This window comes from Pseudophryne corroboree, chromosome 5 (assembly GCF_028390025.1).
Source record: "Pseudophryne corroboree isolate aPseCor3 chromosome 5, aPseCor3.hap2, whole genome shotgun sequence".
Taxonomy (NCBI): Eukaryota; Metazoa; Chordata; class Amphibia; order Anura; family Myobatrachidae; genus Pseudophryne; species Pseudophryne corroboree.
In genome coordinates this window covers 665,587,239-665,602,160 of record NC_086448.1, presented here as the reverse complement: position 1 = coordinate 665,602,160, position 14,922 = coordinate 665,587,239, and the positions used below count along the sequence as shown (strand labels likewise).

The 14,922-nt window shown below is 44.5% G+C and overlaps 1 protein-coding gene across 4 annotated transcripts in view; it reads left to right on the top strand.

Annotated features, from left to right (window-relative positions):
- Positions 1-14,922, top strand: part of RB1CC1 (RB1 inducible coiled-coil 1) — a 397,988-nt gene that overhangs the window by 52,676 nt on the left and 330,390 nt on the right. For 3 of the 4 annotated variants that reach the window (XM_063923715.1, XM_063923717.1, XM_063923716.1), the window contains exons 3-4: positions 6,063-6,189; positions 8,658-8,828. In XM_063923715.1, the coding sequence (XP_063779785.1) occupies positions 6,063-6,189; positions 8,658-8,828 (298 nt within the window). The remainder of the gene's footprint in view (positions 1-6,062; positions 6,190-8,657; positions 8,829-14,922) is intronic. The other variant, XM_063923718.1, reaches the window with a different exon arrangement.

Below are 14,922 nucleotides of genomic sequence, written 5' to 3'. Positions count from 1 at the left end.
TTACTAACAGATCTCGCTTCCAAAGTCCACAGGAAAGGGGACAGAAGGTAGTGGAGATGTGTTGACGTGGTTGGGCAGATTGGAATTATGAGGCAGGAGGGTAGGAGGAAAGTTTTCAAGTGGACAGAGGAGTGTGAACTGAAAGTAGACAGCTGCACAGGGCCCAGTGTTGGGTGAGATATGATTGAGAAAGAGAACATGTGTGGATGATTTGTAGATGTGAGGTTTGTTTCTACTTATACAGACTAGAGAGTGTGATGGGTGCAGGAAACAAAACAGTCCATGGATGTACACTATCGAGGAGAGAAGTAATGACGGATAAATAGGGGTGTGTTCAATAAGAGTCGGATCCATTCCAACACGCAGTTGTTGGAATGGATCCGACAACCCCGATTCAATGGACGGCCAAATCCGACTGTTGGATTTGATCGTACACAGAATCCTGTCCTGCCGCTGCTGTCAGCGGATGCGGAGGTGCTGCAGGGAGAGAGGTGCCTGCGGGTGGCGGGGGGAGCAGAGATCGGCGGCTGGCGGGAGGAGCTGGCTGCGGGGGGACATGTCTGCGGCGGTCGGTGGAGGCGCTGCAGGGAGAGACATGCCTGGCTGGGTGTTTAAATTCGGATTGAGTTTGTCGGAAGGGGGCCAAAACCTGTCTGATTTGGCCCCATTTCCGACAGAAGCACGTGGATCGGCGGCTATTCCGCCGATCCACGTGTCTTCCGACAAGTCGGGAATTCCCGACTTGTCGGAAAAAATCAGCCCCTATTGAATAGGTCGGTACCCCTTCCGACCTATTTTTGTCGGAAGCTGCCGTCTTTCCGACAAGACGGCTGCTTCCAACAGTTATTGAATAAACCACATAATAGGAAATATAGGAATAGGATACTGGAAAGAGAAGATGGGTTTGTAGGTGAAAATGAGTAGTAGAAAGCGAGAAGGTAAATTCAGTATGTGCCTTATGGAATGAAGTGAGAGATTAGGAGCATTATGAATTAGCTAGGATCGGTAAATTCAGCGTGGGAATGAACAATTTATCCATGTTTTGTAGGGCAGTAGAGTAGGTAAAGAATGTTTTTCTGTCCCTGGCTGTAGTTAATAGAGTAATCAGTCTCTTCAGTCTTGCCATGTGGTCAAAGATGCTGTTTTAAATGTTTTCTTACACTTGTTTTTAACTTCCCTAATTTTATACTTTTTTGGATTGTTCATTAATTTAACCTGGTCCTTTGGAAAAGTTAAATCAGTGTGTACCTCCCATTTACATATATTTGTGAGGGGTATACTATGTTATTCCAGCTGAAAAAAGGGTGTGTGTTCTCTCTACAATGGCGCTGGTCTCTCTTACGGTCACCTATGTATGTGGATAATACCCAGGTGTGAAAGCGTATGTTGAAACACACTGGTATGGTATAAATAAAATAGAATTTAATACAATACTAACATGCAATACATAAAAAAAAACCAAGTGGACTGGGAACAGGGGGGGATGTGATCCTACCGATGCAGGTGGAGGAGCCGCAGGTGTCAAATAAAGGCAGTGTACCCTGGGAAATACCCTGCTGGTGGCTCCTCTGATCGAATTCCCTTCCAGGCAATCAGGAAAACAGTCCGCCAAACGTCCAGGGTGTGGGCAGCGCCACAAGGTATCGCCAACGCGTTTCGGGACAGCCTGGTCCCTTCTTCAAGGCAGGGATCTGTTAGTATTGTATTAAATTCTGTTTTATTTATACCATACCAGTGTGTTTCAACATACACTTTCGCACCTGGGTATTATCCACATACATAGGTGACCGTAAGAGAGACCAGCGCCATTGTAGAGAGAGCACACCTCCTTTTTTCATCTTGCACTTTTGTACTGAGCCCTTAGGGAGCTCTGGCACTCTCCACACGGCCAGCTGTCTCAGTCCTATACAGCGCAGACTTGCTACCCCCGCCCTCCAGTATGTTATACCAGCGGTCGGGATCCCGGCTCCCAGCATACCGGCGCCAGGATCCCGACTATCGGAATGCCGGCAGCGGGCTCGCTATGCTCGCCACGCTGCGGGCTTGGTGTCACGCTATGCGCACCTCGCTATTTATTCCCCCTCCAGGGGTGTCGTGGAAGCCCCAAGAGGGAGAATAGTTGTCGGTGTCCCGGTGGTTGGGATCCCAGCGCCGGTATGCAGAGCGCTGGGATCCCGACAGCCGGGATATCGAGTGCCTCCCATTTGTGAGGCCCTTAGCTAGAGCAGTAAAAAACATGGGCATCACCGAGTGATTACATTTATGGTCACTTTTCAATCCTTACCTACTTTTGTGGTTTGTCTGATGTCTTCCACATAATTTCTCCCTAGCTGCTGCATCCTTTGTGTTGCTAACTGTAGCATGTCCACTACATCTGGGACATTGCTCACCACTGATCGTAACTGAACGGAGAGAAGAGATAATATGACATTATAACTCACCCTAGTGTTCATCCTGGTATTTAAATAAATAACATTTCAGATGCTGATAACTCATTTGTTTTACAATTGGACCAATGTAGAGAGCTCATTACAGAAAGTATGCTAAAGCAGCAGCACAGGAGCTGCACTGAAAATATCATTTTAGGAGGAAATGAAAAATATTTTAATTATTTACTGTATTGTTATTTAATGGACTCCAGCAGTGGCTGTGTAGTTTCTTTATTTTGGCGAGAGGGAAAATCGCATTGGAATTAAGTTTTAATGCTGGTGACCATGACCTCCTAAAGTTTAGAAGAGTAGGTATTTCGTTATTTTACTATAATCCAACCATCATCATTTTAAAATTAAAGTAGACTAAGTCCTATCTAATCTGCTGTTATCCATTATTTATCTTGACTGCTATCACTCACACATGCTACATAAACTGCTGTTATAAGAGTAGATGTAAGATATGGGGATCATTGTAAGGGAATGAAACCAATCAGGAGGTGAGAGCAAGTTGGTGGTCATTATGAAAGGGCTCCTCCCAAAACGTCTTGTATTAGGTACAGTTTACTCTTGCATTTATCTGTGATGCATTGCTCGTCTGATCCAACGTGCCCCTGAAATCTCATGTGGTCTGAAACTTTCTGCTTATGCTGCTCCTGCTTACTAACCTGTCCGCATGTTGATGCCTGTTGAGCAGCGGACAAGCATAGAGCTTTTGTGGTCTTTGGGTACCCGGTTAATTGGGTTAAATGTACATAAGTAAGAAACCAGATTTAATCTTAAAATCCTAAACTTATTCTGGTTTTAAATGCAGTTTTTTATTGGATTTTCTGGTTAGAAAGGAATGACAAGAGGATATGGGTAGATGTAATAGAATGGTTCACTAACATAGTGAGTGGATTTATATGTGGAGTGGAGATACTTGTCATCCTTAAAGAGATACATGGCAGAAGCTAGTTTCTGCTCTCTGGTAGCGTTCATACATTGCATTGTGAATTGTAGCCCTTTTACATACCCTAAATCTATAATTGCATACATAGTTTAGTTTCTCCTTTTAAGCCTATGTGTCACTATTTAAGGTGCATCTGAGACTGGAGCTGGGTACACACTTAATGATGTGTGTACCCAGCCAACAGCACGGTATATGCTGAATGATATATCGCTCAATATAGTGTTAACAGACGCATTCACCTGTATCCCGTAGCTTGCTGGGTCGTCCTGTCGTGCGTGCAGCATGCTTGATGGCATGACCCCGCAAAAAACCCACTAGAGCACGTAGTAGTGAGTACACACTAGACGATGTGCCCGTTATGCCAGTCTGATCCGCCTGATCGGATGACATATCAACAGTTGGGTACCCAAGGGCCTGATTTAGAGGTGGATGCAATTGTTTTTGCAAATGTATGATTGTTTTTCGACTGCGTATTTGTCTGAGTTGCACTGCGTATTCGCCTGAGTCACGATGATCTTGCATCGGCATTCGCAGTTTGGATTAGTACGTAGAGTAATTGGCAACTGGAGGAAGTAATGGGGCAGTGTAGAATAAAAATGCATATGTGTTATGACCATTTTTTTTTGTGGGGGTGATGTCACAGCCAGTGACTGTCTTAGAACGCAGATTGACTGGACCTAGCAGCTTAGTTACGAAGGTCTGGTGGTGCAAAGATGTTCGTCCGATGAGGTGTCTTTGTACACAAGCAACGGATCTGAGAAGCTGGTGTTGGGTGTCTTTGTATAAAAGATGGTGGCTGCGACATTTGTATATCTTCTCAGATCCTCTGTGTACAAAGACGCAGTAGCGATGAATGTCCATCCATGGTTCAGGTCCTAAGTTCTCCCCTTAGTGATTTCATTGTGGCTCATATGCGGTGTCCGATTAAAATGTATTCAGGGTGATTGTAATCAGGAGAAGTAGTTCTGGAAATCTAGTGTACAGTATAACTGGTTTGCACTTAGAAGTGACTTGTAGAATAGTGATAAGAAAGTTCAAACATGTAGACTTTTTAGACTATTTTCTTCTATATAATTCAGCTAACATAACGATATTTATTTGCATTCCACTAAAATGAAGTCCAGAATATTCTCTTAAAAAGCAGCAATAATATATACTTGGGCATACAATTTTTTTTTTTTTTTTTTGAAAGTCACAAGACTGCTATAAGTGTAGGGGGCGTAACTAGTTAATCTTTTCAGGATGTTCTTGGACGCTCTCCTATGCATGCTGTATGTCCGCTTTGTGTCTTGTATTAAATCAGTACATTTTATAACAGGCTTTATTTCCCATGAATCTAAAAAGATATCTGGCCCACCCCTGTGCAAAGAAATCAGACAGTACTGTTTAATATCATCAATTTGTACAGGTCCGAGTCCTGGCTTCGTGTTCCTTTTTGGCTTCTCTGTGTCTTTTGGATAATATTACATTGGAAAAGGATCACAGTTATCTTCAGTTTTTAACACTGGATCTCTGGCGGCATCCACAATGACTGATTCACTCTCAGCCTGGAGCCAGCAGACTTACAGCATGTGGAATACCATGATATCCTGTCTTTAGTATTTGCTAATACAGGTTGAGTATCCCATATCCAAATATTCCGAATTACGGAATATTCCGAAATACAGACTTTTTTGAGTGAGACTGAGATAGTGAAACCTTTGTTTTTTGATGGCTCAATGTACACAAACTTTGTTTAATACTCAAAGTTATTAAAAATATTCTATTAAATGACCTTCAGGCTGTGTGTATAAGGTGTATGTGAAACATAAATTAATTGTGTGAATGTAGAGACACTTTGTTTAATGCACAAAGTTATAAAAAATATTGGCTAAAATTACCTTCAGGCTGTGTGTATAAGGTGTATATGTAACATAAATGCATTCTGTGCTTAGATTTAGGTCCCATCACCATGATATCTCATTATGGTATGCAATTATTCCAAAATACGGAAAAATCCGATATCCAAAATTCCTCTGGTCCCTAACATTTTGGATAAGGGATACTCAACCTGTAATGTTTGTTTTATTTATTTACACTTTTTTCATGCTGAAAGCTACAGGAAAATATTAAATAAGCCCTGGTAAGTGACAGCGGCTAATTGACCTCCCCTCGCTCCTGTGCTATCCAGGCAACAACAAAAATTCCTTGTAACTAGCCCCACCAGCCCTGTTTGTATCACAAAAGCACATAGGTCTGGGAAGATATCCCAGATCGTATGTGTTCTTTGCAAGAATACAGTAAAATGCTAGTGCAAAAAAGTGGGGTATAATTGAATAGCCCAATGCGAAACATCAGGCAAAAATTATGTATAAGAACACTTTTTTTGTTTTTTAATACAAAAATTTAGCGGGGACAATTGAATATCCCCCAAAGTGGCTGTTTATCATTTGTTACATTTCTTGTGTTAATGTGTACTAGTGTGCTTAGTCACCTTGTTCCAGTTTTTAGTGTATTTTGGCCAAACTAAATATGTACAAATGGATTGCACTATTTGTTTTAGATCATTTTGAAAACCATGGGTTATAATGATTGGAAGAAGTAACTGCAGTAATAACTTCTCTTTTTCTGAAGATAGATAGACACATATAACTGTATGAAATTGTAATTTAAATCTATCTTTTTTTTATGTATATAATCAGGGTGACTGATCTTAAGCATGCTATCCAGTCTAAGTATAAGATCGCTGTTCATCACCAGATACTTGTCGTAAATGGAGGAGAATGTATGGCACCTGACAGGAGGGTCTGTAGTTACAGTGCTGGTACTGTGAGTAATAATATTTTATTATATCTTATTCATTTGTTGTAAAATATTAGCAGCCTCAAATCAATATTTTGGTTTTTCCCAAGAAGGTTTTTACTTTACTGAGTAGGTATGGAATTTACTGTGGGGGAATTCAATTAGCTGTGGGGTTTGCAGCATGTGTAATAACTCTGGTTTTCACGCCGGGAGCTATACAGTAAAAACTGCCTTTTCTCCGTGCTGTAAACTGTAGGATTATGGGGCAGATGTATTAAGCCTGGAGACGGCATAAGGAAGTGATAAACCAGTGATATGTGCAAGGTGATAAACGCACCAGCCAATCAGCTCCAAACTGTTAATTTACATATTGAAACTGATTGGCTGGTGCGTTATCACCTTGCACATATCACTGGTTTATCGCTTCCTTATGCCTTCTCCAGGTTATTATTATTATTATTATCCTTTATTTATATGGCGCCACAAGGGTTCCGCAGCGCCCAATTACAAAGTACATAAACAAATAATCAAACAGGAAAACAGCAACTTACAGTTGATGACAGTATAGAACAAGTACAGGGTAAATAAACATAGTTACATCAGCAGATGACACTGGAATAAGTATCAGGTGGAAGAGGACTGCTGGATTTGGTGCAGTTGAAGATTATTAAAGTAATAAAGGATAAGCACATGATGGAAGAGGGCCCTGCTCGTGAGAGCTTACATTCTAAGGGGAGGGGTAGACAGACAGGGGTGACACAGATGGGGTACATAGAGAGCGTAGAACAGAGGGTTAGGATGAGATTTGGCTGGGTTTGGTGAAGAAGTGGGTCTTGAGAGCCCGTTTGAAGTTTTGTAGAGAGGTGGAGAGTCTGAGGGGGAGAGGTAGGGAATTCCAAAAAGAAGTGGTGCAGCACGTGAAAAATCTTGGAGGTAGGAGTGGAAGGAAGTAATCCGTAGGCAGGAGAGTCGGCGTGCATTAGCAGAGCGAAGAGGACGGGTGGGAGTGTAAAGGGAGATAAGGTCAGAGATGTAGATGGGAGAGGAGTGGGTGAGGGCTTTGTAAGAGAGTGTGAGAAGCTTGAAATGGATTCTGAAAGGGAAGGGGAGCCAGTGAAGGTCTAGTAAGAGAGGAGAGGTGGACGTAGTGCGTTTGGTGAGGAAGATGAGACTGGCAGCAGCATTGAGGATAGATTGGAGTGGAGAGAGGTATTTGTCAGGATTGCCAGTCAGGAGCAGATTACAGTAGTCCAGTCTGGAGATGACCAGTGAGTGGATAAGAGTCTTAGTAGCATCCAGGGTCAGAAAGGGTCTGATCCTGGAAATATTTTTTAGATGAAAATGGCAGGTTTGTGAGAGGTGCTGAATGTGTGGTTTGAAGGAGAGGGAGGAGTCAAGGATTACTCCAAGACAGCGCACTTGGGGGCTAGAGGAGATAGTAGTGCCATCAATAGATAATGAGATTACAGGAGGTGAGGTTATGCGGGAGGGAGGGAAGATGATCAGCTCGGTCTTAGACATGTTAAGTTTAAGAAAGCGCTGGGACATCCAGGAAGAGGTAGCAGAGAGACAGTTGGAGATACGAGTGAGGAGAGCAGGGGAGAGGTCTGGAGAGGAAAGATAGATTTGGGTGTCATCAGCATAGAGATGATATTGGAAACCAAAAGAACTAATGAGCTTACCTAGTAAGGACGTATAGAGAGAGAAGAGCAGGTTAATACATCTGCCCCTATGTGCGCTAACCCATTCGACATAAAATGCGGAATCAGTGTGTTTCCATGCGCATTGAATCACAGAGGGTGCCTTTAATAACCGCTAATTGAATTGGCCAGCACAAGAAATTAGCAGTGGGGTAAATCCTGTGACTACTTGGATGCCCTGCTATATAATTTTTTTTTTTTTTTCGAGTGCACTGTTTCTATACACAGAAGCTCTCCAAGTAGTAAAGTTAGAGTCTCAGCCCTTGCTGAAAATTAGGGGGCGGATGTGAGCTAGAGGACAAATGAAAAGCAGCAAACATTGGGGCTTCTGCTTTGTAATGATGGAGAGCAGCTAGCTTTGTGGTTTATCAAAGTACTGGCTGCTGTGCAGTCTCCATTCCCCGCCGGGTTCAGTTCTACTTATAGGGCCAATGGCTGTGTGAAAACTGTCTGGCGACTGGGGGTATATGCTACTTTAATAGGAAAGTTTGTAGCTGAAACGGTATGCAGTCAGGTGATCGAAAGCGATGATGTTACCAGTGAGTATGTGGACTTGATTATGTTGGCACTGGGATCACTACATGGGTGTAATGTATTTTAATGCATTTTACCCATGCAGGTGTTATAGCTTTAAACAACTGTCGATCTCCTGACCACATACCTTTTCATCTACAGTGCTGTTTTCCAAATTCCATTTATTTACAGTTTATGATAGGTATTTTACTATGCTGTGTGGTTTCTTATTCATGAGTCTTTAATATACATTTGTGCTTACAACCTTTTTTATGGTCACAGGACACCAATCCAATATTCCTGTTCAACAAAGAGATGATATTGTGTGAGCGGCCTCCAGTTATTCCTAGAACAACGTTTTCGGCCGAGAATGAAATGGAATTGAAGGTAGAAGAGTCACTTATGATGCCTGCGGTATTTCACACAGTCGCCTCGAGGACACAGCTTGCAGTGGTGAGAGATTTAAACTTCCTATGAAACCTGACAAAAGCAAAATAAACTATACTCTTAAGTGGCCAAAGAATATTTAGGGACAGGCTTCATCATGGTTGCATGAGTTAATATTAATAGTTTAATACTCATAACACTCCAATTAGTTGCATTTAGCGCACTACTAAATATGATTTTGGCATTTCCTTTCCAGAAATATTAGTGAAATGTTTATAGAAGAAAAAGGTTGGGCTGGAAAATACTTTGGAGCAAGAAATTTTAAGTAATATCTAATTTAGGTGTTTTGCTCCTATTCCTGGCTTAAAGATAAAAGCAAACAGGGCTTTACTTACAAGAGTGTGTTTTTTTTTGTGATGGTTCCTCTGCCTTTGTAAACAGGACATACTGGGGCGATTCAATAGTTTTAGCGAGCCATATCGGGCGTCACTTTAGACGGGGGTAATATGCAGTTGTTGCTTCAGCACTTGGCGCCCATTCCTGTTTAGCACTGGTCGCGCCCAAATAGACTGGGGTTAGCTGCATAAAGTTGCTAAATCTATTTAAACTGTTGGGCGCAGCAGGGAAAATGTGCAAAAAGCCCGTCAGGAGGCGGCGAGTAGTAAAAAATTGGCGGCCGCTGTATTTGCAGGGCGTTTTAAAAACAATTGAATTGCTCCCATTGACACATCAAAAACATGTAAATGTGAATCACATTTTGCTTTTAAATAGATACTAGATTAATACATGATATGTCTGTCAAAACTGTTATTTTGATACGCTTGATTTTTTTTTTTTTACGTCCAGATACTCCGCTTTTTCATTTTTTTTTAACACCAGATAAAATACGTGACTTGATGTACCTGTTACTAATGCTTCTACAAGTGTTAGGGGTGTACCTGCAGTAAATGCATTGTTTTGTACACTGTTTAATTTAGAAAAACACAACACTCCAAAATACAAGTGGTTATGGTGTTCTTGCAAACCATCTGTTTTGTAACCTGAGACTAAAGTAAAGACACAATATATTTTTCCTTCATCCACTAGGGGACACTGGAGTGCTCTTTACAATGGGTATAGAGTGTGTGCTAACTGGGAGCTGGTACTTTAAGAATTTAGAAGTGTGACTAGCTTCTCCCCCTCAATACCCCTCCTACAAGCCAGTCTTAATTTAATGCAGGAGGTAGCTGGTCACATCCTGGGCTCTTCTCCTCAAAGGTAAAAAGTTTTTTTAATGTTAGTCAGAGATTCTACAGCAAAGCAAGAGGAGATGACAGGCAGTGACTGCCCCTGCCTGCGACGATGCAGCTGCCGGGGGGGGGCGGCATCGCAACTGCTTGCGGTTTGCGCTGGGGTCCCCGTCATAGAGACCACCGTCTCTGGGGTAGAGGAGAACGCCAATGCATGCTAGCCACAACTGCCACCGGCCAGCAAAGGATCTCTATCCTTTTCTGCAAGTTTGTTTTCAAGTTCAGGATAGAATCCTTTAATTTAGTCATTGCAGGATTAGAAGAAAAAGTGTTCCTAGTGTCCTTGGACAGCAAGGACGCTTACCTGCACATACCCATCTGGCCACCTCACCAGAAGTATCGGCAACTCGCCATTCGGGACTCACCTCATCAGTTCCAAGCCTTACCCTTCAGCCTGCCATGGGCCCCAGGGGGTTCACGAAGGTCATGGCGATAATGATGGCACTCCTAAGGACAAGGGGGATCACGATCATTCCCTACCTGGAAGGCTTCTTCCAGAAACCAATTGTTCCATTATTATTAGAAAATAGGAGTGACTCACAGGCTCCTCATACGACATGGGTGTATCCTGACTTTTCCAAGGTCCCATCTACAACTGATGCAGCGACTTCAGTTTCTGGGTATTAGCCAGGCCACGGTGAGACAGAGGATCTTTATACCTCAGGACAAGGTGAAAGCCATTCAGGATAGGGTTCGCTTGATCCTACAATACAGGCGAGTGTCTGTACATTTATGCATACGACTGGTAGGGAGGACGGTGGCGGCCTTAGAAGCAATTCCTTATGGCCATTTCCACTCAAGACCTTTTCAGCTGGATCTCCTATCTCAGTAGTCGGGATCCCACTTGTTCATTCAACAAAGAGTGACATTGGCCCCTAGAACTCTGATATCTCTACTCTGTTGGTTGACCTCATCTCCCCTATGGGACTAGAGGTTGAGAGTGTGGGATTGGACTCTCCTCACCACAGAAGCAAGCCTGTGAGGGTGGGGGTCTGTGACTCGTCCTGAGTCGCTCCACAGGAAGCGACGCTGCCTATAAACATCTTGGAATGGCAGGCAGTGTTCTAGGCTCTACAGCTAGCACATCATCTGTTGCGGGGCCAAGCTATCAGACCTGTCTGAGGACGCCACGGCTGTGGCGTACATAAACTGACAAGACGGCACCAGAAGTCGAGTGGCTATGTGGGAGGTAAGCAGCATCCTTCTCTGATTGGACGAATACGCTGTGGCAATATCAGCAAGATTCATTCCTGGCGGGGACATTTGGGAGGCCGACTACCTACAGTAAACTGTCAGGACATACATCCCGGGGAGTGGGCTCTTCATTCTTAGGTGTTTCAACATCTGGTCCATTGGTGGGTCCTTCCACAAGCTGACCTTATGGCATACAGACAAAATCATCAACTGCTGCTGTATTGTTCTCAAACAAGGGACCGTAGCGGTAGATGCACTCATGACATCATGGCGGTTCTGGTTTGTCTACCTGTTTCCACCATTCCCTATGCTGCCTTGTCTTCTTTAATGCATCATGAGAGAGAAGGCGAGCTTGGTATTCCAGTCTTTGCTTCTGATAGATGACCCGTGGCCTCTACTGCTGCGAGAGGATCTGCTACAACAAGGGCCTTTCATCTATCCAGACTTAAGGCAGCTTCATTTGACAGCGTGGCTGTTGAAAGGGCAATCCTAAGGCAAAGAGGGATTCCGGCAGCCATCCTCACTATGCTCGGGACCGAAAGGAAGTTACTTCCAGCCTCTACCACCGCATCTGGAACGCTTACGCATCCTGGTGTTAATGTTGTGTATCGTTTCCCACTACCTTCAAGATGTCACGGCTCCTCCTTTTTCCTGCATGCAGGTTTCTCAACCGGATTACGTCTAGGAGGGAGCAGGTGTCTGTGTTGTCCATCTCCTTGCAGAAGAAACTGGTCTTGCTTCCAGATGTTACAACCTTTCTTCAGGGGGTTGTCTGTTTACATCCACCTTTTGTGTCTCCCATGACACCGTGTGACCTGGAGATTGTCCATTCGTTCTTGCAGTCCTGTCTGTTTGAACCATTGGAGAAGGTGGAGTTTAAGTACCTATTATGGAAAGTGGTACTTCTTCTACTCGCACTGGCTTCTGCCAGAAAAGTGTCGGAGCTCGGAGCTCTGCCTTGTTTCCTTCCATGCTTGATCTTCCAGGGAGATAGGGCTGAACTCCGCACGGAAATGTAATTCCTTTCAAGGGCGGTCTCGGCTTTACACATTAACAACCTCTTGTGGTACCAGTTCTTCCAGAAGACATTCCTTCTTCCAGATCTCTGGACGTTGTCAGGGCTCTCAGGCTCTATATGGTTTGGACTGCTACTCTGAGGAAATCAGACATGTTGTTTGTCCTGTATAATGCTGCCTGGCATGGTTGGCTGGCATCAAAGCAGATGCTTGCACGATGGATACATCTGGCCATCAGACAGGCCTATGTGGCCTTATCCAGGGATCCTCCAGCTTCCATTACAGCGCATTCTCCACTCTTGGTGGGTCCCTCGTGGGTGGCTGCCCGCGGGGTTTCCATGGATCAGCTTTGCTGAGCAGCCACGGGTTTCGACCGGCATACTTTTGTCCGGTTTTTACCGGTTCGACAGGTTTGCGGCCTCTGTTTCTCAATATGGGCGTGCTGTTTTGCAGGGTTCTCAGCGCTCTCGCGCCTGTGATGGGAGCTCTGGGATGTCCCCATTGTAAAGAGCACTTCAGTGTCCCCTAGTGGATGAAGGAGAAAACAGGATTTTGGTACTTATCAGTAAATCCCTTCCTCCGATTCCACAGGGGACACTGGACACCCTCCATGCGCTGTTCCTTCCTCCCATGGTTATTGCCATTATGTGGTTAACTGTTTTCAGTTCTTCTTTAGACTGTTTCCTTATGTTTTACACCTGTTGTGTGATGTTTTCGTTGTGTGTACTTGTTTCACTCTTTCTTCCAGCTCTCATCGTGCACGGTTTTCTAAGACTGGCTTGTAGGAGGGGTATAGGTCGACCACTGAAGGTCCACATTGCCATTAGGTCGACATGTGTGTTAGGTCGACATGTACTAGGTCAAAAGGTCGACATGAGGTTTTTGACTGTTTTTGGTGTCGTTTTCTCCGTAAAGTGACGGGGAACCCAAATTAGTGCACCGTGTCCCCTCGCATGGCTCGCTTCGCCATGTTTCAGGCAAGGTGCCTTGCTCCGCTACTGCTTCGCTCGGCACAGATTACTGTTACAATCGTAATCCATGTGGCTCGTTAAGTATGAAAAAATCCCAAAAATGAATTTCTCTTACGTCCTAGAGGATGCTGGGGACTCCGTAAGGACCATGGGGTATAGACGGTCTCCGCAGGAGACATGGGCACTCTAAAGACTTTAGGACAGAATGGGTGTGCACTGGCTCCTCCCTCTATGCCCCTCCTCCAGACCTCAGTTAGATCCTGTGCCCAGAGGCGACTGGATGCACTGCAGGGGAGCTCTCCTGAGTTTCTCTGAAAAAGACTTTTGTTAGGTTTTTTATTTTCAGGGAACACTGCTGGCAACAGGCTCCCTGCATCGTGGGACTGAGGGGAGAGAAGCAGACCTACTTAAATGATAGGCTCTGCTTCTTAGGCTACTGGACACCATTAGCTCCAGAGGGAGTCGGAACGCAGGTCTCGCCGTTCGTCCTGGAGCCGCGCCGCCGTCCTCCTCACAGAGCCGGAAGATAGAAGCCGGGTGAGTATGAGAAGAAAGAAGACTTCAAAGGCGGCAGAAGACATCATGATCTTCACTGAGGTAACGCTGCGCGCCATTGCTACCACACAGATCACACACAACAGGCACTGTACGAGTGCAGGGCGCAGGGGGGGCGCCCTGGGCAGCATCATTAACCTCAAGGGACACTGGCATATAAAATAGATACTGCAGAGGCAGTATATTAATGAACCCCCGCCAGTATAAATAATTTGAGCGGGACAGAAGCCCGCTGGTGAGGGGGCGGGGCTTTATCCTTTCAGCACTAACCAGCGCCATTTTCTCCACAGCGCACTGCAGAAGCTTGCTCCCCGGACTCTCCCCTGCTGTACACGGTTACAGAGGGCATAAAAGAGGGGGGGGGGGCCACATGTAATTGGCGCGGTGAAGTGTATTTATATCTATATTACAATAAAAGCGCTGTACTACTGGGATTTTATTCCAGTCCGGTGGCACTGGGTATGTGCTGGCATACTCTCTCTCTGTCTCTCCAAAGGGCCTTATTGGGGGAACTGTCTCCATATAGGTATATCCCTGAGTGTGTGGGGGTGTCGGTACGTGTGTGTCGGCATGTCTGAAGCGGAAGGCTCTTCTAAGGAGGAGGTGGAGCAGATGATTGTGGTGTCTCCGTCGGAAACGCCGACACCTGATTGGTTGGACATGTGGAATGTTTTCAATGCAAATGTGATTTTATTACATATAAAGATTGGACAAAGCAGAGTCCAGGGAAAAAGCAGGGAGTCAATCCATGGCTTTAACTGTGTCACAGGGCCCTTCAGGGTCTCAAAAACGTCCCCTATCCCAAATAGCAGACACTGATACCGACACGGATTCTGACTCCAGTGTCGACTACGATGATGCAAGGTTACATCCAAGGGTGGCTCAAAGTATTCATTATATGATTATTGCAATAAAAGATGTTTTGCATATCACAGATGACCCCTCTGTCCCTGACACGAGGGTACACATGTTTCAGGAGAAGAAACCTGAGGTAACATATCCCCCATCTCATGAGCGGAACGCATTATTTGAAAAAAAAAAAAAAAAAAAAAAAAAGCTTGGGAAACTCCAGACAAAGGACTGCAGATTCCCAAAAGAATTCTTATGGCGTATCCTTTCCCTGCACAGGACAGGA